The following is a 22,614-nucleotide window of genomic DNA, read 5'->3' as shown; positions in this document are numbered from 1 at the left end:
GGGGTCTCACCGGTCGATCGTCGTGGCGTCGTCCGATAAGTCCATAAGACGTGGGGGAGTTCTTCTACCCATCTCCCCTTTGCCTCGTCCAGTCTCTTCTTCAGTCCGTTCACTATGACCTTGTTCACGGCCTCGACTTGCCCATTTCCTTGAGGGTAGGCGGGGGTGGAATATCGGTTAATGATTCCAAACTCGCGGCAATACTCCCTAAAGTTCTTACTGTCGAACTGCAGACCATTGTCGGAAATGAGTGTACGCGGAGTCCCGAAGCGGGTGATGATGTTCTTCCAGATGAATTTTTGGGCGTCCACATCCCTAATGTTGGCCAAGGGTTCAGCTTCCACCCATTTAGTGAAGTAGTCAGTTCCGACTATTATGTATCGCTTGTTCCCCGCAGCTTTGGGGAAAGGTCCGACTATATCAAGGCCCCATTGTGCGAATGGCCATGGACTAGAGAGGGGGTTGAGAACCCCTTCGGGTTAGTGGATATTCGGGCGAATCTTTGGCACTGGTCGCACTTCTTAGCGTATTCTTGGGCCTCTCTCTGCATGTTCGGCCACCAGTACCCTTGGGTGAGTGCCCTGTGCGCCAACGATCTTCCTCCGGTGTGGCTTCCGCAAATCCCCTCGTGTAACTCCTCAAGTAAAGACTCGGACTCTTCTGGATGTACGCAGAGTAGGTACGGCCCAGAGTAAGAGCGTCGATATAGTTTGTGGTCTTCTGATAGCCAGAACCGAGGAGCATTCCTGCGTATCTTTTCGGCTTCCAGTTTTTCCTCCGGTAAGATGTCGCTTTGGAGGAAGCTCTTTATGGGGTCCATCCAGCTAGGACTTTTTCTGATCTGATGGACTTGGGCCGGGTTTCTGCAGATGGGACTTGCCTATGATAGATCTTCAACAAGGATCAGTCGCGGCAGATTATGCGCCGAGGACGTGGCGAGAGTGGCCAGCGAGTCTGCATGGGTGTTCACGCTCCTGGAAATGTGCGTCAGACTGAAGGATTCAAAACTCGTCTGTAGCCGTTTGACTTGTCCCAGATACTCTTGCATCCTAGTATCTCGAGCTTCAAGCTCGCCCATCACTTGTCCGACCACTAATTTGGAGTCCGAGAATGCTTCTATTATTCTTCCACCCAATTTTTGAACCATTGCCATCCCTTGAAGTAAGGCTTCGTACTCGGCTTCGTTGTTCGTAGCCGAGAATCCGAGTCTTAACGATTTTTCAATGGCTGCGCCGTCCGGCGGTATTAGAACTATCCCAACTCCTGATCCTCTCTGGTTGGCCGCGCCATCCACGTAGACCTTCCAATGCATGGTCCCTCCTGCTGAAATTGCTCCAACCAATTTTCCACCCAGGTCTTTCTTCTCGGTCATCGTTTCTATAGAGGGCTCAGCAAACTCCGCTACCAAGTCTGCGAGGACCTGTCCTTTGACGGAGGGTCTGGGCATATATTTAATATCAAAGGCCCCCAAAAGAGCACTCCACATGGCGATCCTTCCTGTGTAGTCAGTGCTTCGAAGAACGGCTCGAAGGGGAAGCTGAGTCAGAACGATGACCGTATGCGCCTGAAAGTAATGAGGAAGCTTCCAGGTTGCATGCACTATCGCCAGAATTGCCTTTTCTAAAGGTAGGTATCGCACCTCGGCCTCATGTAGTGATTTGCTCACATAGTACACCGGCCGCTGCACCCCATTATCATCCCGTATTAGTACTAGGCTTACAGCGTGGGGAGCTACGGCGATGTAGGCAAACAGCACCTCATCTGCCTCAGGACTGGACATGATGGGCAGTCGGGACAGGTAGTCCTTAAGCTGCTGGAAAGCCTGAACGCAATCCTCCGACCATTCGAACTCTTTCCACTTGTTTATCATAAGGTAAAAAGGCCGACATCGATCCGCCGATCGTGATATGAACCGGTTTAATGCCGCAATCATGCTAGTGAGCTTCTGCACCTCCTTCGGGTTCCGAGGAGTCTGTAGGCTGTTAATGGCTTTGATTTGGTCGGGACTTACTTCTATTCCCCTGTGGGTGACCATGTACCCTAGGAATTTCCCAGACCCGACCCCGAATGAACATTTGGAGGCATTCAGCCGCAACCGGTGCTCCCTTAAGATAGCGAAGACTATTCCGAGGTCTTTCACGTGCTCGGACACCCTTTTACTCTTCACAACCATATCGTCTATATAAACCTCAATGATCTTGCCTAGCTGTGGCTCGAACATCCGAGTCATCATCCTTTGGTAGGTTGAGCCCGCGTTCTTTAGTCCGAATGGCATCACCTTATAATGGTAATTTCCGATGGGCGTCATGAAAGCCGTTTTCTCTTGGTCCTCTAGCGCAAGGGGTATCTGATGATAGCCCTGGAAGACGTCCAGGAAACTCATTCGAAGGTGCCCACGGTTGCATCCACCAATCGATCGATTTTGGGTAGGGGGAATGGGTCCTTGGGGCACGCCTTGTTCAGGTCCGTGAAGTCCACGCAGACCCTCCACTTCCCCGTCTTCTTCCTTACCACCACTGTGTTCGCCAACCACTCGGGATAAAAGACTTCTTTGATAGCCCCTGCTCTTTTCAATTTTGTCACTTCGTCTCTTACGGCACTAGCGTGTTCCTTTGAAGGGCGTCGGGGTGGCTGCTTCCTCGGAATGGAAGAGGGGTTGACGTTCAGGTGGTGACAGATGAGGCTAGGATCAACTCCCGGGGCATCGTAGGCGTCCCATGCGAATACGTCGACATTTTCTCTGAGAAATCTGACCAGTTCCTCCTTTTCTTGAGAGGGCAATTCAGAGCCGACCTGAAAGAACTTCTTCGGGTCATCTTTGACAGCAATCTTATCTAAACCTTCACACCTTATCTCCTCGGCCAGCCCATCGTCTTGTCTTGCCGAGGAGGCTGGCTGCTATAAGCTCTCTGGGGCCGAGGACTCGACTAAGGGCCGATGTAAGATGGCGGCCACCATACACTTCCTAGCCACGGCCTGATCTCCTCGGATCTCTTCCACTTGTCCTTTGGATGGGTATTTTACTTTTTGATGAAGTGTGGAGGTCACGGCCCCTAGGGAATGGATCCATGGCCTTGCAACTATCGCGGTGTAGGGTGAATAAGCGTCGACCACGATAAAATTCACCTCCACCACTTCCACCCCAGTCTGTACGGGCAGTCGGATTTGCCCCTTTGGCGTAACAATCCTTCCCTCGAAGCTGAGAAGGGGGGAGTCATAAGCTGTCAAATCTTCCGGCTTCAAGTTCAGCCCCTTGTATAGGTCAGGGTACATTATCTCCACCGCACTTCCCGAGTCTACTAACACCCTTTTCACATCGAAGCCCCCAATCCGCAATGTGACCACCAAGGCATCATCGTGAGGTTGAATAGTTCCTCTCTTATCCTCATCCGAGAATCCCAGTATCAAGGAGCTTCCCTTTTTTGGCCTTTTGGGCTCCCTTTGCCTGCCCTCGGAGGGGAGCCGATCAACAGCTAATACCCTGGGGATGGGTGGCCCTGTTCTTCCTGGTGCAGCGAGGATGACATGTATCGTCCCGGTGGGGGGTCTTAAAGACACGTCCCTTCGAGGTTCTTGTGCTGCTTGGCCGGGATGGCCGCTCGATGGGTGCAGCAGGTGACGTAACTTTCCTTCTCAGACCAATTGGTCTAGGTGATTCCACAGATTCCTGCAGTCCTCAGTAGTATGCCCATGGTCCTGATGATAGTGGCAGTACAGGTTCTGGTTACGTTTGGAAGGGTCTCCAGCCATCTTTCCCGGCCACCTGAAATAGGGTTCATCCCTTACTTTCTCCAGTACCTGTTGTACTGGCTCTCTGAACACGGCGTTCACTGTTTGCGGGTTGCTCTGCCCAGCCTGTCGCGGAAAGTCTCTCCTCGGCTGACCATGATTGTGACGTTCCGACCTGACATCATTTGCTTTGGGGTGGATAACCTTCTCCTTTTCCCCTCCCTTGCAGCTGATCTTCCTCTACTCTTTTGTACTTGTCGATCCTATCCATTAACTGTTGGACGTCAGCAACTGGTTTTCCGGTGAGGGATTTTCTTAAGCCATGCTCGGTGGGGAGACCGCTTTTGAACGTGCTGATAGCAACATTATCATGGTTGTCATCTAAATCATTATACACCTCCCAATACCTATCCGAGTATGCTTTCAGGGTTTCCCCTTCGTGCATGGATAAGGATAGTAGCGAACTGAGAGGTCGAGGGACTCTGGTGTTGGTAATAAAACGGGAGCAAAAAGCTTGAGTGAGCTGCTTGTAGGAGCCTACAGAGTTTGTCTTCAGGCTGTTGAACCACCTCATTGCCATCGATCCCAAGCTGGATGGGAAGATTTTGCACATTAGGGCTTCGTTTTGCGAATAGATCGTCATTTTTTGGTTAAACTGACTCACGTGCTCTACCGGGTCTGTTCTGCCGGTATAGATGGCGAACACCGGTTGGTTGAAGCGTCTTGGCAGCTTAGCCCATTCGATTCTATTCGTGAAGGGTGACCTCGAGACCTGATCCAGCGCCTTCTTCATGGCGTCGTTCCCCGAACCTTTGCTGGATGGGCTCTCATACTTCCGTATTGGGCGTGGTTCCTTTTCGTAAGAAAAGGTTTCACTTGGGGGGGTCCTTGACCTTTGTCTATAACTCACGTCCTCCGCATTAGAAGACTCGCCTGAGTCAGAGGGAGATCATCTTCGCTGTACACGTCGTAACTTCCTTTTTAAGTCATCTATCTCTCGCTGCATGGCCTGGTGACTATTTCGCCTCTGAGACACGTGACTTCCTGTCTGAGTGTGACTCTGGCTCGTCCGGATAGTATGCACACTTCCCTCACGATTCCCCCTACCGCCTGGGTTGGTTGGGTTATTTTGCCTTTGGGACTCGGCGGGTTGTGTTCGTTGGGAGTTAGCTTGGTGAGGATCCTCCTGGTGCGGGCCTAGCTCTGCCATGCTCGACCGTTGTACTAGCTGATGCCTTAGTTCTCCCCACAGACGGCGCCAATTGTAGTTGCACGATTTTCCTGGCCCAACTTCTGTTGATTAGGCCTTAGCCCAAAGCACAACCCACAATAAATATTTGTAGAGGATGGGTCAAAGAACTTAGCCTCAGTAAACCTATCCGGTCTAATGCATGGACAGTATTGTTTGCAAAAAGAAATAAAAACACAAGAATGGATCCTTTTCCTCTGATTCTATTTCCTTAGTTCCTTACACAGTTTTTTTTTTCGTCCCCTTCTTTGAGGGACTCCACTACATTATATAGTTCTCTTCCTCTCATCTCAACCTTACACCTGTTGTTCATCTAAGCATCTACTTGAGCACCTGTCCCATCAGACGCCCTCATCAGTCCCTTTGTGAGTTGCAGAGGGCAAGGCGGTACTGTTCAGGTGTCTTTTCCTCATTAATGCGGCCAAGGGGGTGGTTGGGGCGCAATTAATGTGGTGGTAGCTTTCCATGAGATATTTTGGATTTTATTCATTTTATATGTTGGGAGGATGAACTGAAGTAGCTGGAGAGAGTTCCTCATCTGGGATTCGTGATGTCCGAGGAGGAGTTACTCCTCGGACAGGTTTCCTTGGCGTTATTGGGATTGAGTAGTGCCTCATATGTGGTTTCCCTTCGGACAGGACGCTCCTCGGACGGGCCTGAATTTGGAATAGCCCATTATTTTTGGGCCGGGCCCCACAATTGTGATAACAATAAGTATTGTAACATTTTCTCAAAACATTTATTTTCAATTGTGGTTGGTCACAGTCTGATTTTTTTTTTTTTTTTTAAATTTCGATTTGTAGGAAATTGATACCTCAATTATTGTGAAAATATTGTGAAATTTGTTGTGTCAGTATAACAATATATATGCTAGTTTATATAAATATTTAAAAGAAAAAAAACACAAACTGATTACTGGTAAAAAAAAAAACTTTAAGCACTGTAGAAATTAATGTTAAAATGTTGTGGACTTAACATTTTTTTTATTTGATATATAAGAAACTGAGATCTCAAAAATTGTAAAAATATTATGATAACAATAAGTGTTATAATATTTTTTTTAAATATTTATTTTTGGTTGTGATTGATTACAGTCTCATATTTTATTATTTTATTTCAACTTGTAAGAAATTAATACATCAATAATTTTAAAAATATTATGAAATTTATTGTACCATAATAACAATATAAATATTAGCTTAAATCAATATTTAAAAAAAAAAAAACACAAACCGATTACTAAAAGCGTGAGTGTGACAGCTAAAAGCGTGTTTGGTTGGATCCTGCTTTACAAGTTCTCCTTCTTTCCTCATACTGGAAAAGAAAAAAAAAAAAAAAAAAAAAATTCTCCTCTTCAAGTTCCCCCTGTATTGGGAAACACGCGTGGAATGGAATTGATAAGTTCATGGTTCGGATCTTAAGACCATTTGAATTCAACAGAAAAGAAACTTCGAAGCTTCAATCCATTTTGGCTTTGGCAACGAAACTCCTTGTTGTATTCCCTCCAAAGTTTCTGATCAAAACAAGAGAAAAACACGGTTCTTCCCTATACTCTCTCTCTATATATATCGAGATTGCATAACAATCCACAATTCACAGTCGGGGTCGGAGAAACTTCATCAAATCACGTTTTATCTGTTACGTCTGTTACATCCAAACGCGTAATAAGATTTCTTAATTTCAGTCAGTTTCAGAGAGAGAGAGAGAAAGAAAGTAAGAAAGAATGGGGAACTGCTTTTCCGATGTGGAGGGAGGCAAGCAAGCAGTGGGTGGGGCCCAACAGAGGCCCAACAGTATTGCCACCACCAACAACAACAATGGCGGACACAACGACGCCGTTGAGTTCTTCTTCAGGTCTCGTGGCATTCAGCCTCTCTTCACTCAAATCGAGGTAATATATGTCAGATGCAAAGTACAAAAAAGACAAAGCCAGAAACTTTTTCAATATTTCGTTATGCTTTTATATGTATAACTATATCAAAATTTTCCATTACATAAACACACAAAACCATATTTTGTATGTGTACGGGTTGTGTTACTCTTTATTCTGTACCCCAATTTGGGTCAAAAGTCAGTCCAATTCGGTCAATTCCTATAGTCATTCAAAGTTTTGGGTCTTTTTTTTAGTTTTGTTTTGTATGTAAACTGTGTCAATTTTAATGTTCACTCCGAAAATACTTAGCTGGTCCGGTCTCATCCATGATGAACCTTGATATAAATTTAATGATTGGACCTTATCATAATTGTGAGAGAAAGGAGCATCATTCACCGCTCGAGTATCAAAGAAAAACTCGTGTTTTCCTAATCCCCACATTGGGTCAAACTCCCACAATTTTTATTTTTTTTTAAAGATTTTAGTGTGCCTTATGTTTGTAACTTTGTCGATTTTTATGTTTACTGTATTAGTGCTTGCTGGTACTACTTTTATATATATGAATTTATTGCTTTGTTGATTTGGGCATTATCTATTCCTCTTTTTCAAATACATTTTTTACATATATGGCTTATTATAATTATTTTTTAAGATTCCTTATTGTTCTGTTTGTTTGTTGAGAAAAAGTTCTGGATGTGAAGATTACAATTGTACTTCTTTTTAAGAAAAAGAAACCAATGGGACCAATTATTATAGTATGATGTTATAATTATTTTTTATGGGAATTGCTATTATAGCTTGGACTTTGGATGCTGAAAAAAAAATTACAGGGGTTGAGATTGTTTATAATTTCCTACAAATTGTAGGTGGACTGAAATTTTGATATACTATACAGTCTATACTTTTGATACAATTATCTTTTTTATTTTTTGATAAGTTAATAACTTCATTGAAAAATAAGTGAGGAAATACAATGAATAAAACAAGGCACACAAGTAGAACTTTAGACACAAGTATCTTGAATAATGGTTAATTCCACAGTGAATTGGAGCATGAGACATTGCTTTGGCATGTCCTGAAAGATGCATCCTGGGGATTACTTAGGATGAAAGTCTCATACTTAAAAGAGTGTGACAATTCTTTGGGAGAAACTACATGGGATTCTAGCTCTAGATCTTGGTCTCTGATTTCATGACAAGAGTTATTTGATTGAGGAATTATATATATATATATATATATATGTATATATATATACACACACACGTTACCTGATTATTACAATCGATGTTTCTTTGAAAACAATAGTAGTGAGAACAATAATAACATAAATATGGTTAATCTTTATTTTAAGTAAAATATTTATTGTTCAGGAAAAGTTCACTAGTGATGCTACTTTTGTTGCTATAGTTTTTGCTTAAATAAATCCAAGGATTTAACTTGATCTTAAAAGATTTTTGGAATCTCCGTTGTTGGACTTAAAACAAAATGACAGTTTTTTTTTATTCATTTGACTGTTTTGTGTACAAAGACATATTTGATAAATTAATTATCACTGCATAGTGGAGGAGATTTGTACTATTTCAATGGTGTTAAAAGTTTCATTTCCCTTAGTTCTTTTCAAGCTCTTAGTTTATCTTAATAAGTGGACCATGTAGGACATGCAGGGCAATGTTGACTTTGTATTTTGTTCTTAATATGGTGATCAATATGTAGCGCACTGTTTGGCCAATGAAGAATTTCTCAGAATTTGAGAATTGATTGTGTAGTAGGGCTTCCACCAAGTTCCAATGTTTCACAGCAAGGAACCTTTTCTCTATGAATGTTAGGTTTTTTGAAAATGTAGGTGTTTGCATGCTTTGTATGGTTAGTAACTTGTTGCCACCAAGGTCCACATCAATGAGCCCACCTAACCTCCTCCTAAAAGTTGCACTACAAAATGATCCCCCAAGGGGAACACTAGCAAGATTCCCATTTGTTGGTTCCAATTTAACAATGGAACATTAGACAAAACTATTGATTCAAAATTCTTTTTATGGTGGTGTAGAAAAATGTATATCTATATTCATTTGCTTATATTTAGGACCACTAGATGCTTTTATTTGATTTTTCTTATTGATGTGTACTTTGTTGCAAGTCCTATTGGGGTCAACAGTTTGGAATTTTCCTCGTATATATAATTATCATGTCAAAATTGCTAGCCAATTCATGAAACCTAAAAGCGACTTGTGATGGTCTTTTAATTATCTACTTCAATTAGTTACTAACTTCATAAATTTGATGTTGTGATGCAAATTGCTAATCAAGCTATATATTTATGAAATATTAGTAAACTTGGACACTGAAGAAGCTCTGTGAAGCAACTATTTTGCATTTTAACATACAAGAGTAAAAGTATTAATCTCATTTTAGTCCAATGAGTTTTGGCTCAAATGGCATTTCCTTCTTTCATAAGAATGGGATAGAGGATAAGGTTGTCAGTTTAGGACCAATTGGGTGCGTGTAACTTGTCAATCAAAAGAAATTTTATCTTAATTTAGGTTTATGTAATTGAAGTGCCTCTATTTTCGAAAAGGATGAGTTGTCCTACCTATTTTCATCTCTAACAGATGGGTATTGTGGAGTTCGTTGGTTCACCCTTTCACTATATATGGGTGGCATTTTATAAAGCTCCAAAGCAGTAATACTGTCTTATATAATATAACTCAAGATAGGACATTAGTCTTGTGTACATTACCATTGGAATTGTTATTCAATCTACATTAATGGCTCTTCTGTTTTTCATGACTTTTCATATTATTCTATGTGGTTTGCCCGTTTTTGGTTTCTCATTATGTATTCATGCATTCTTGTGTTTCAATTTTATGCTGCAGTTATCTCTATCTGCATCTAACTTGCTTGACCGTGACATCACCTCAAAGGTATTCCTCTCTATACATATAACCACATTTGATAGTGAGTTTATTAAGGGTATACTATAATTTTCCAATTTGCTAATATTTTGGTAATTTACTATGGCTTTGTTTGTTTTAGCTTAAAATTCTAGCTTATTTTTAAACAGAAATATGCCAATGAAAATATCATCCAAACACTATCCAACCTCCTTTTGTTTTAGTATGAAATTTGAGTTTCTTTGTTTTCATCTTCCCTACAAATTTCTAATATGTGACAGTTTGGGAAGTTATTATCTAAATGAGATTTCTTGTTGGGGTAGATTTGTCAGAATAATAAATTTTGCACTTAGGAAGAAAGTATCTTATCAAGTACTTCATAATAAGTCTCACCACACTCAAGCAAAATACACAATGGAGTTCTCAATGAAAGAGGAGTTTTATTGATAATTAAAATAGTACATATCCTTTGCTACACACACCGCATCACTCTTCACTTCTACTCTTGCTTATTATTTCACTTGCATTTTCATACTCCTGCAATCAATGCCAAGCCTTAGATAGTATACATGAAAGACTAAAATTACACACTACATTCTAAAACAAAACGAGACAAGCAATAATAGCCTATTACCTAAAAGTAAAAGAAAGACACATTACATACTTGTTTCGAGCTAAACTTGTTACACCTTTTGATAGTCAAGGACAACAACTTACCTACTAAAGTGAGAAATTTTCTCTTTCATATTTTTAGTTTACCAATCAAACTAAGCTAGTAAGGATATGCAAGCTTAATAAATAACACATGCAAAATGCTTTAAAACAAATCATCGGCCTATTGCTAGGGTGGGAGTATAGTGTTGGGTACAACTACCTATCACTAAATAACAGATGTAAACTTACTAGCATTCATGGGTTTGAGTCAGGGAATCGACCTCTCCAAAAAAATGGGGATAAGGCTACCTACCAATCACCTCTCTCAAACCCTGTAAAAATGGGTGAGTTGTGCTATAGGTATGACTTGTAGTCCTTGGTTCCTACTTGGGATATGTCAAAATTACACGTGCCATAAGTAGTGTTTATGTCAGACAAGCACTTCTTTGTATACTCTTGGATATGTAACAAGCTGAACTGTTATGTTGGCTGTTTCTGATAATGATTCTCATATATTTGAGGGTCTTGAATTTGTCAATCCACAGTAGTTTGTTTATGTGCATGCATGTCATGATCAGGCTTGTCTTACTATGCTTTTTGCTAAAATATACTTTATTTCATTCAGAGTGATCCAATGGCTGTGGTGTATGCAAAGAAAAGAGATGGAAAACTAGAGGAGTTAGGTCGCACTGAGGTTGTATTGAATAGTTTGAATCCTGCATGGATAGAAAAAGTTACAGTTGCATTCCAGTTCGAGATTGTGCAGCCATTGGTGTAAGCTTTACAAATTTCTTTAACTACTTATCTTTGTGTAGATAAATCCTGTTTTACTATAAGTGATTTTCTAATTTAAGTGGATGGCTTGTGTTTGCCTTTATTTTTCTTGGCGCCAGATTTCATGTATATGATGTGGATTCAAAATATCATAATGTACCTGTGAAGGTATATATCAGTTTTAGCTCTTTTAAGTATTTATTATTTTAATTCATGTTTTGTAGCTTATGTTCAATTATTTGCATTGTTAATAAATTACACACAAAAAAGTGTACATGCTTAGTGTTCTTGTTGCATTTCTGCCAATCTTTAAGTTCTAAATATTGCACTTTGCAAGATAAAACTCTTATCAACATTTGTAATATGTGAAATGTGTATTGATTTGACTAGATCACACTATAAATTGTAGGTATACTAAGCACTAAATTTGTCAATACAAGGTGAAAAACATTGAAGTGGAAACAAAAGTAATTAGTGAACAATTATAAACAAATGTTTGATGCCAATTGTGTGATATGTCTCAGATAATCTCAGGAAAAAATTATTTTGATAGTAGCTATACATGTGACTATGCATGGTGTAATTGTATGGGAAATCACTTGCTGGAAATTATTATGAAACTTTTTTTTTATGTGTTGCATTTAGCTCTTTCAAAAATAATTAAACTGGATTTGTTGCTTCTGTCAATTTGGCCATGATACAGGAAAAAAGTAATATAACAAATAAGAAATGAAAGTAAAGGGCAATTTAGTTTAAAACTCTAAAGCCCTCCATGTAATATTGGTGATGTTTATAATTTTCTTAATAATCTTTTACTCCATGGTTGTAATTTTGGTAACTGTACAAAGCATGGAATGCAAATTTTTTTGACAAAAAACCAAATTTGATTGGTTAACCATATCAATTATGAATTAATTGATACTTTTGAAAGATTGTGACAATTTAAACCATATTCAGATGTGAGCAAAGAAGGTAACTTATAAGGATTATATTTTTTGATTTGTTATCATTTCATCTAGAATAATCTAACAAATTTAGTTGATGAAAGATTGTGACAATTTAAACCATATTCAGATGTGAGCAAAGAAGGTAACTTATAAGGATTATATTTTTGATTTGTTCATCTAGAATAATCTAACAAATTTAGTTGATGATGAAGTCTTTATTTTAAAAGTTTATTTCTGTTGCCTTGCAGACGCTAAAATTGAATGATCAAGAATTTCTTGGTGAGGCTATTTGTGTTCTATCTGAGGTATATCGCCTTGGGTTCAGTTGGGCTCATTGAAATTATATAAAGCATATATATCATGCTGGTGCAATTTGAGTAAAAGTTTGTGTTAATTTTCAGTGTTTTATTCTTAGAAATTTCAAGGGTAGAAAGACAAATGTGAGAGCCACTTCACTATAATGTTATTTTAAGATTTTGTGTATCATAGTTTAGATTACCACTGATGTAGTTAAAAATTAGGGGAAATTACACTTTGCCCAACTATGGTTTGCCTGAAAAACACTTTGCTTACCTGTGGTTTAAAAATTGGCACTTTATCTACCTGAGATTAGCTTCGTTTGTCTCTTGTCACCCACCTCAGTTAAAAACAAGGGTAAATTTTTATTTTTGTTACCCTTTTATTTCTCTCTCTTCTCAAAACATTAAAAAACTAAAAAATCAAGGGAAAATGAGATCTAAAAGCTAGGTTTTGTAAAAATTAAAATCTAAATTTTACATCTGTTTTTCATGTATCAACTTTTAAGTCTTCTATTTTAACAAAAATGTATTGTATTACTTAATTTTACGGAATACTAAAAAAAATGTCTTGGAGAGGGAGAGTGTATTTTATAGTATTAATGGTGATAGAAAATTATAGGACTTTTATTTAATTTATTAAGCTGGGAAAAAAAAGGGGAGTGAAAGATAGAGAAGGCACTCAAGGCAGCAAAGAATGAAACAGTAGCACTTGGTATAAAATTGTTCAATTCAAAGTGCATTAGAGTATTGACCTTTGAGAGATGTAAAATTGGAAGTAGCTCCATAGCTCCACATGTTACCAACTCATAGTCACACTGACAAGGACAAGAAGCTGGTTCTCAGCAGTCATTGGACGAATTTAGACATCAGAAGGAATTGTCCACTCAGTCGAGGCTATTTGGAGGGGATGGTGGTCAGCAATTTTCTGAAGACATTGAGCTCTTGGGCTTTGGGAATGCAGATTCTGAAGAAAGATTAAGTGATATTTTTTATGGTGTCTTTCAATGGGAACAGAAACTGATGGCTCAACATCTAGTGTTGTGGAGTACACTCTTTTCCAAAAATTGTTCAATTCAATTTTTAATGTGTTAAAATAGAAATAGTGGGTAACGGGAACAAACGGAGCTAACTTCAGGTGGGTAAAGTGCCAATTTTTAAACCACAGATAGGCAAAGTGTTTTTCGGGCAAACTACAGGTGGGCAAAGTGTAATTTCCCCTAAAAATTATGTTTCAAATGTAACTAGTGGCTTAAATTCTTTTAGAATGATTTGGTCAACAGGTACTAAACTTTGGTGTTTGTTTTTCATCCATTTTCTCTCTTTCTATTTTCATGGCAGATAGTGGCTAAACAAACTCGGAGTTTAACCCTAAATCTCAATAACAAAAATGGGCATACGAGCTTAAGGAACTTAGGGGCACTCACTATCCATGCAGAGGAAACAGTTTCTTCGAGGAGTTGTGTTGAGATGGTAGTCCATTGTTCCCACTTGGATAACAAGGACCTATTCTCTAAAAGTGTATGTATTCACAAAGCAGATACCTTAAAATTTCATGTTTAAGCATACATATTCTTGATTGTGTTTGTTTCTTATGTTTCTTCATTTATTTTAGGATCCTTTCTTAAGAATATCTAGAATTGTTGAGAGTGGAGGCTCTGTTCCAATATGCAAAACTGAAGTGGTGAAGGACAATTTGAATCCAATTTGGAAACCCCTATGCCTGAGCATACAGCAGTTTGGAAGTAAGGTATGCTTGTCGATTTTTGATTCTTGGTTTCCTATTAGATTATGGTTATAGGATGTTTTGTAATTTTGATAATTAATGAAGACTCACATGGCATATGCAATTTCACTTGCTACAGGATAACCCATTAATTATCGAGTGCTATGATTTCAATAGCAATGGCAATCATGTGCTTATTGGGTAAGCTAAAATTTATTGTTGTTCGGATTAGTTTTAGTTTTTGTTTATTTTCACTTTTCAGTTTTCACGATTTAGTCTCTGGTACTAAAAGAAGGTATTTATTTTAAAATTTACCTCATCAGTAAGCTCCAGAAGTCTATGGTAGACTTGGAAAAACTTCATATAGAAAGAAGTGGTGCAAATCTCACCTTGCCATCTCCTCATCATGGTCATGAGAAGGTACTTATTCATACTTGCATTTATATTTTTTTAAAATACTTCATGTTAATCTTTATGTTTAAATTTTTACATTACTTACTAATTTATCAATATAGGTTTTGAAGGGACAACTGTTTGTGGATCAATTTTGTGAAAAGCAACAGTACAGTTTTCTGGATTACATTTCCAGTGGATTTGAGCTTAACTTTATGGTTGCTGTTGACTTTACAGGTAAAATATATCCCATTCTAGGGGAGTTATATATAGTTTTTTATTTTATTTTTTGGGTTCTCTTTTTCCTAGTTCAAAATGTTTTGGCTGATGACTGATTTATGCTTTGAATGTTCAATATCTCTTTCTTTAGCCTCAAATGGAAATCCTTGGAATCCAGATTCTTTACACTACATTGATCCTTCTGGCCGGTTGAATTCTTATCAACGGGTAAGACTGTGCAGCCTCTAGTGCTCTCAATAGGGTTGTTGCTTTTCTTTGTCTTGTGTGTGTGTTTTTTTTTTCTAAACATTAGATACAACAGATCCTTCCCCCGCACCCCCCCCCCCCCCCCCCCAATACAGTTTTAATCCTATATGGGTTCGTGAGTTATATTTTCCTAACACATGCCAAAAGAAGGAGAAAAGACACAAAATAACCTGTACATTGCTTGTAGAACAAGGAAAAATAGCTTTTACATTGAATTGGTCCAAAAAGAGGTGCACAAAAACAACCTGGGAAAGAAAAAATAACTTTTACATTGAATTTGTTGATAGCAATGTCTATATGATCAAGCAGCTATCTTTTGTCTGTCATGACTCAATATGATCAAGCAACTTGTTTTTCATATCAAGGTTGCAGGTTCTTTTACTCTCAACTAAACGCAGAACATGTTAGAGAAATTAAAAAAAAAAAAAAAAAAAAAAAAAAAAAAAAAAAACCATACATGGAACATGTCTGAGATTGTGGATTGTGTAAAAAAAGTTTCTTTGTTTTGGAATTTTTGTTAGGGTTCTTCTGTTTGCATATACTTAAAATAAATCTTCATTGATTGATGAAGTCATTGTATGCTAAATTAAGAAAACTTGCAGGCTATAATGGAGGTTGGGGAGGTCATTCAGTTTTATGATTCCAATAGGCGCTTTCCTGCTTGGGGCTTTGGAGGAAGAACAATTGATGGTACCACATCACATTGTTTTAACTTGAATGGAAGTACAGGTGCCTTTGAGGTGAGAGGAGCTGACTTTGTAATGCTTTGTTTGCTTAATCTTTGAAGAATCCGACTTGGCTGGCATATTGCCTAACTGTTTTCACACAACTCTCTCTCTTTCTCTGTAATCCTCTTGCAATTTTTATTGGAAACCCCTTAATTTTTATAAAAGTGAAATCTATGCTTATCCATGTCTTCTTATTCTTACTGTTATTATCTCATATTTCCTTTCTTTTTCTCAAATATAATTAATTATTTATTTATAATTCTGTTGAATAGCATCTGAAACCTGGGTTTGTCACCATTGATGTTTTACCTTCTTCTATTACCTCTAAATCACAAACATTTTCAACCAAACACGAAAGGTTCTAAACCCTATTTACAACAAACAAAAATACATTCAAAATCCCCAAATACATTAATTTTATCATCAAAAGGTTTGAGAAAGTCTTAGATGCCCTTAAAAAGAAGTCCATGAGAACGGTGCAAATTAAATAGATTGAGTTATCTCACCTAATAAAATTTGGAACATTATATGGTTTGCATCATAAGATTAAATGTCTGTTGTAAAGGATTACAAGTAAATGGTACCATAGGATTCATATCACTCTTTGTAAGTTAATAACTATTGATTATAAGCTGTTCATATATTTCTAAACACTGCATTTCATACTCTTATGTAACATCCAGTTTCTTTCTTTGTTTCTTTCTTTTTAATAGATGAATTAATCAAATTATTTTATTTATTAATAGGTTGAAGGAGTTGAAGGCATCATGGCTGCTTATGCAAGGGCTCTCCATAATGTTGCCTTGGCAGGACCCACTTTATTTGGCCCAGTGATTAACACAGCTGCACAAATTGCTGGCCAGTCCATCTCATACAACAGCAGCAAATACTTTGTCTTGCTTATTATAACGGTAAAGAGAATGTTGAATCAAATTTATTTTGTTTGTGATAAATTACTATTTTTATTGAAGCAGATGAGACACTTTATGTACACATGATTTATACACAAAGCTCTCCTAAAGAGAATTTTGTCTTTATTTGATGCCTCTTTAAATTAATTCTTCAATTAATCATTCAATAAAAATTGTCATCTTTCTAGGATGGAGTCGTTACAGACCTGCAAGAAACAAAAGATGCTCTGGTCAAGGCATCCGATTTGCCTCTATCTATCCTTATTGTTGGAGTGGGAGGTGCAGATTTTAGAGAAATGGAGGTATAATGTTTTCCTAAGTTGATGTCTTTTATACCCTTTTATGCATTATTTTAATTATCCAGTAAAAATGGTGGAATTTTAGGTTATGTTTGGTAATAGTTTTTGTTTTCTATTTTCAAAAACTTGTTTTTGAGAATATAAAGGAAAAACAATTTTCTTGTATTTTTGAAATCAAAAACATGTTTGGTTAGTTAAAAATTTAAAAAAAAAAATTTTTTTTGAAGAAAAAAAAATAGAAAATGCTAAAATATGTTGTTATTAGGATTTGAAATTTAATACTAACTCATTAAATGAGATAGACTCATTAAATTAAATGCGTATTTTCATTGACTTTTGAAAATTAGAAATTGAAAAAAGTCATTTGCATGTTTTCAATTTCCTTTACAAATTGAGTTTTGAGAACAGTTTTTGTTTTCTATCCATTTTGAGTTGCCAAACAAGTTTTTTAGTTTCAAAAATAGAAATTTGTTTTTGAAAACAGAAAATAAGGGAAAAAATAGTTACCAAACATACTCTTAGCTTTTAGAATTTTCGCTTGAATGACTGTAATGTATCTTAATTTTTGGGCAGGTTCTTGATGCTGACAATGGAAGACGGTTAGAGAGCTCTACGGGTCGTGTGGCTACACGTGACATCGTGCAGTTTGTTCCAATGCGAGATGTGCATAGTGAGTACATAATGGCACTTGTCTGTACAAAATTTTTGTGGTTATATCTAAAAGAATCCACTAACTGTAATTTTATATTCAAAACTATCCCAGTTAGATAATTATTCTAGAAAAAATGGAATGAACATTTGGTTAGTTCTGCCAGTCAGATAACTATTGATCGGTGGGTGATGGAAGGACAAAAGGGTGTGTGTGAACTTTGAAACTGTGTTTAACAAAAACGTTGCACGGATTGCCGTTGCCATTATTGTTTTGATCCACAATTTTTGGCTAGATTGTCTGTACTCATTAGACATGTTATAGTTAGAAAATGAGATCATGGTTTTAATCTAGTGCAAATGTGTGCTTAGCAAGCTGATTTGCTAAGCCTGACCGGACCAAGCTTGACCAAGCCCTACAAATTCTAAAACTGCTTGGCTCCCTTGCAACCTTAAAACCATTTCTATGATCTTCCCTCTTGACTTTTTTATCATCTGTTTGATTCTATTATCTGTTTTATCAATTGGAATTGATTATATCCTTATTTTTTCAACTTCTTGTACTTGTTCTTTATTTGGCCTGAGCTTCTTCATTGTGTTTCATCTAACAAATTAGCTGTGGTTTGTATAGGTGGGCAGATTTCTGTGGTTCAGGCTCTATTGGAAGAGCTACCTGGACAGTTTTTGACATACATGCGGAGTAGAGATATCAAGCCAAGCCCTCTCCATGCAGCCTCAACTTCTACTTGACTAACATTTACCAAGTACACAAGATTTATAAATATGCTGATTTTGCTTACATCAATTGAAAAAATTTAGGTCTGAACCAATCACAAGTTAACTTACCTTAGAGGAGCTCTCTATAAACAAATTTTTTAGGTATGAACCACTAACAAGTTGAATTTCCTGAAAGAATTTCTTTATATCATCCTAAAAGAAAATGTACAGATTTTTTAAACCCCAAAAAAAAATATAAATATATATCTTTATCTTGTATAGGTAGAATTTAAACTTTATTCAAGTTCAACCTATATTTTAAGTAAACAAGGCAATGAAAAAGAAGTTAGTTTTGCAAGGAGAAAGTGTCTTTTGGTCTACATGCTAGTTCCATGGAGTAGGACTCTCACAAGGATTTGTAGCACCCATCCGTAAGGAAGGTGTTGTCACATTGTGGGCTCACGTGTATGTGATCTGGCGATAATTTTTGGTGTAGTAGTTTTTGGCCCTAAATAAGGATCTAGGTTCACTTATCTTTATCGAATGTCACTACATTGTAAGGAGTACAAACATTTTTAGATTAAATCAATATCTAATTGGGAAGTTGTTAACAAAAGGAATAATGTATTTCTGTTGAAGTATTTCACTATTTGTGTTGTGTGAGCGTTGTATAGTGACATTCCTCCAAGAAGCCTTGTTACATTGTATTATTATGTTTTTAGAAATGCTTCAATTTTTATATTACAAAGAATGTAAAGGATTCTTTTTTGAATGATTTCAAATGTCTTGTGAATTCCACAATGTCTACCATGGGATGACTCTCTTGAGTGCTGCTTGATGTGAATACTCTTACACATAAATATGATAATATGTCACTGGATCATGGTTTGGGCAAAGTAGGGATGGCCATACCCATTGGGTAATGGATATCCAACCCTACCCAATCCAATTATTTTGGGTAATACCTAGTTCATAATGGGTAGAAGGTAATTGGGTAGGGTTTGGATATTATCCAAATATTTTGGGTAGGGTTTGAAAATCTGGAATTCTTGAGTGACTTTTGAGCTGGGTGTATGGAGTTTTAGAGCTGTTAAAGTGTTAAATTTTGTGATATATATAGTTGATTATGGATTTTGGTTGGTAATGGATTATGTTAGAACCTTGATGTATATTTTAATTTCTTGTTTGAATCGATATGCTTATATAATAAGAAAATTAGTACAATTAACATTCCATAATATATATCAAATTTTCAGAATCAAGGAAAATTACAAATAAATTGTACGATTCCTTCTAGACAGCTAGTTAAAAGCACCATCCTTTGAGCACCACCCTTTTAACTTATATCCTTTTCATGGTTTCTTCTTCGTTATTCAAAGATGATCCATGCAATAATTTATCTCCTTGCCAATGTTAAAAATTATCTGACTTCTTTGATTACAATCTTAAAAAGATTCGGATAGGCAATTTATGTATATTATTTCTTAAAAATTTCATTTACTGCATCTTGTCTGGTATTTATCTGGGTGCAGAGGTCCTATTTTTGAAGTCCTATAATAATCCTCCTGTTCGTGTAAATGTGTAGCCTGTGCTTTCCATCTCTGTCTAAATATAAATTACATCTTGAAACAACACAGAAGAGGTCCTAATTGCATGAAATTAGGTGATCTTCAGCAAAAATAGGACACTGCTATAAGTAGGAAGAGCTTTTTAACTGATTCTTTCATGTGCTTAGTACAAGTGATTCATGACCATATTATCAAGTTGTTTATGCAAATAAGCAGTACCAAGTTACAAGCCGAGATAACTTTCCTAGAGAAAGATTCTAGATCTGATTATGATTAAAATGCGGTTTATATTTAAGAAGAAAATTGTTGCACCCATAGCTGAAGTCCACTGTTTCACTAGAAACCTGACTATGACTGAAGACCTTTGCAGAATAAGATAAGATAGAGGTTTCAGACTAATCCTAGTGGGGTAAGTGACAAAATCCCAATGTGCAAACAACTGTAATTCACTAGTTCTAGAGCTAGGCGTATTTAGATCCTATGCCTGGGTTTCAGGTATTTTCTTTATTTTAATATAGCATTGTTATCTAAGCTGGCCTGGTGGATTTTGAATAACAAAGATAACCGGTGAACTCAAGTTCTAAAAGCAAAATACAGAGTAAGAGGAAATTGGCTTTGGGCTGAACCTGTGAAAAATGCGTCTTGGTCATGGAAGAGCTTAGGGACTGCTAAAGCTACACTCATAGCTTGAGCTTGCAAGATGATACATTGTTGGGAGAATACCCGGCCCTAATATGGGAGGATGAGTGGGTCCCGGATCTACCAAATTTTAAACCAGTGTCTAAGTCACATGATAACAGAAACTCTTGTCCTGTAGTATCTAAATTACTTAGGCAAGATAAATTTGGTTGGGATGAAGAGAAGCTAAATTCCTTATTTGATGAGCTATCAGCTAAGGCCATCCAAAGGCTTCCAGTAAGACCAAGAGAGCTACTTGGTATTGGGCCAACACTCCAAATGGTAAACATTCAGTCAAAGCAGTGTACTGGAACAGAATTGAGCATATAGGAAGAAATTGGACAAGTGATTCAAAAGCTTCCAAAATACATGACAGGTTCAAGATGATACTATGGAGAGTTGCCGTAAATATATTGCCAACAAAGGATAAAATTCAAAGCTTCAAGCCTGATATTGACATAACATGTCCTCTCTGTGGAGTTGCAAATGAAACTCCATTGTACTTGTTTGTCCAGTGCCAATTTGCAAAAGCCATCTGGTTTAGTAACAACTGAAGCATAAGACCAGATCAGTGGAATTTAAGCTCCACTGCTCATCTATTATCCAAATATTTTACCCATTATTACCCATTTAACTAATTAGATCTAACTCAAACTCAACTCAACCAAATTATTATGGGTAAACCTCAACTCACCCAATTACCCAATAATCAAAATTATCAAATTGCCCCTAAAACTTGAAAGTGACCAAAGTATTCCTAAAATCCTCTAAAATTGCCGAAATGCACTCCAAACCTAAAAAATAATTGAAATACCCTAGAAACTTAAAATTATCAAAATATCCCCAAAACATAAAAATTGACCGAAACACCCCCAAAACCTAAAGACTGACCAAAATACCCCTGAAACCTAAAAAATGACCAAAATACCCCTGAAAATGAAAATTTACCAAAATACCCCCCAAACCTAAAAAATGACAAAAGGCCCCTATAATCTAAAAAAGTACTGAAATACCCTTAGAATCTAAAAAATGATCAAAATAACCCCAAAACCTAAAAAATTACCAAAATTCATTCAAAACCTACAAAATGACTGAAATATTCTTAGAACCTTTCATTTGACGAAAAAACCCTCGAAATATCCAAAATACCCCAAACCTCTATTTTGGTAATTTAAGAGGTCACAGATGTATTTTGGTCATCTTACAAGTTTAGGGGTATTTCGGTCACTTCAAAGGTTTCAAGGGTATTTTGGTCATTTTAGATATTTCTAGGAGGTATTTGGTCGTTTTAGAGGTTTAGAGCTATTTTGGTCAATTTATAGGTTTTGAGATATTTTTGGTAATTTTAGAGGTTTGGGGTTATTTTTGGTCATTTTAAAGGTTTTAGGCATATTTGGTCACTTTAAAAGTTTAGGGCTATTTTGGTCATTTTTTAGGTTTAGGGTGTATTTTCCCATCATATAGGTTTTAGGGGAATTTTTGTCATTTTATAGATTTCGGGAGTATTTTGGTCATTTTATAGGTTTTGGGGGTATTTTGGTCATTTTTCAATTTTACGGGGTATTTTGGTCAATTTTTAGGTTTCTGGGGTATTTTGGTAATTTTTAAGTTTCGGGGGTATTTTAGTAAGTTTTTAGGTTTCAGGAATATTTCGTTCATATTTTAGGTTTAGGGTTATTTCGTTTATTTTTAGGTTTTGGGGGTATTTTGGTAATTTTTAAGTTTCGAGGGGTATTCTAGTTAGTTTTTAGGTTTTGGAGGTATTATTGTCATTTTTTTAGGTTTAGAGGGTATTTTGGTAATTTTATGTTTTATGGAGGGTATTTTAGTCAATTTTTAGGTTTTAGGGGGTATTTCGGTCATTTTTTAGGTTTAAGGGGTATTTTGGTAATTTTTGGATTTTAGGGGTATTTTGGACATTTTTAGGTTTCGTGGGTACTTTAGTCATTTTTTAGGTTTCAAGGGTATTTTGGTCATTTTTTAGGTTTATGGGGGTATTTTGGTATTTTTAAGTGGGTTTTGAGCATATTTGATGATTTTGGGTGTATTT

General features: G+C 37.1%; 1 protein-coding gene across 2 annotated transcripts; it reads left to right on the top strand.

Moving 5' to 3' along the window:
• The first annotated feature begins 6,343 nt into the window (after positions 1-6,343).
• LOC126718511 (protein BONZAI 3-like) lies at positions 6,344-19,111 on the top strand. Of its 2 annotated transcripts, XM_050420742.1 has the most exons (16): positions 6,344-6,869; positions 9,722-9,769; positions 11,019-11,167; positions 11,287-11,335; positions 12,363-12,419; positions 13,752-13,931; positions 14,026-14,160; positions 14,276-14,337; positions 14,460-14,556; positions 14,652-14,766; positions 14,900-14,976; positions 15,618-15,755; positions 16,490-16,654; positions 16,843-16,956; positions 17,527-17,623; positions 18,233-19,111. In XM_050420742.1, the coding sequence occupies exons 1-16, from the start codon at positions 6,702-6,704 to the stop codon at positions 18,349-18,351; spliced, it is 1,770 nt and encodes a 589-aa protein (XP_050276699.1). In that variant the 5' UTR covers positions 6,344-6,701; the 3' UTR covers positions 18,352-19,111. The 2 variants fall into 2 exon arrangements, with proteins under 2 accessions (XP_050276699.1, XP_050276700.1); XM_050420743.1 differs by lacking the exon at positions 9,722-9,769.
• Positions 19,112-22,614: the final 3,503 nt, after the last annotated feature.

This window comes from Quercus robur, chromosome 3 (assembly GCF_932294415.1).
Source record: "Quercus robur chromosome 3, dhQueRobu3.1, whole genome shotgun sequence".
NCBI classification, from domain to species: Eukaryota; Viridiplantae; Streptophyta; class Magnoliopsida; order Fagales; family Fagaceae; genus Quercus; species Quercus robur.
The sequence above is the reverse complement of the archived record's forward strand: the minus strand, read 5'-3'. Positions and strand labels throughout refer to the sequence as shown.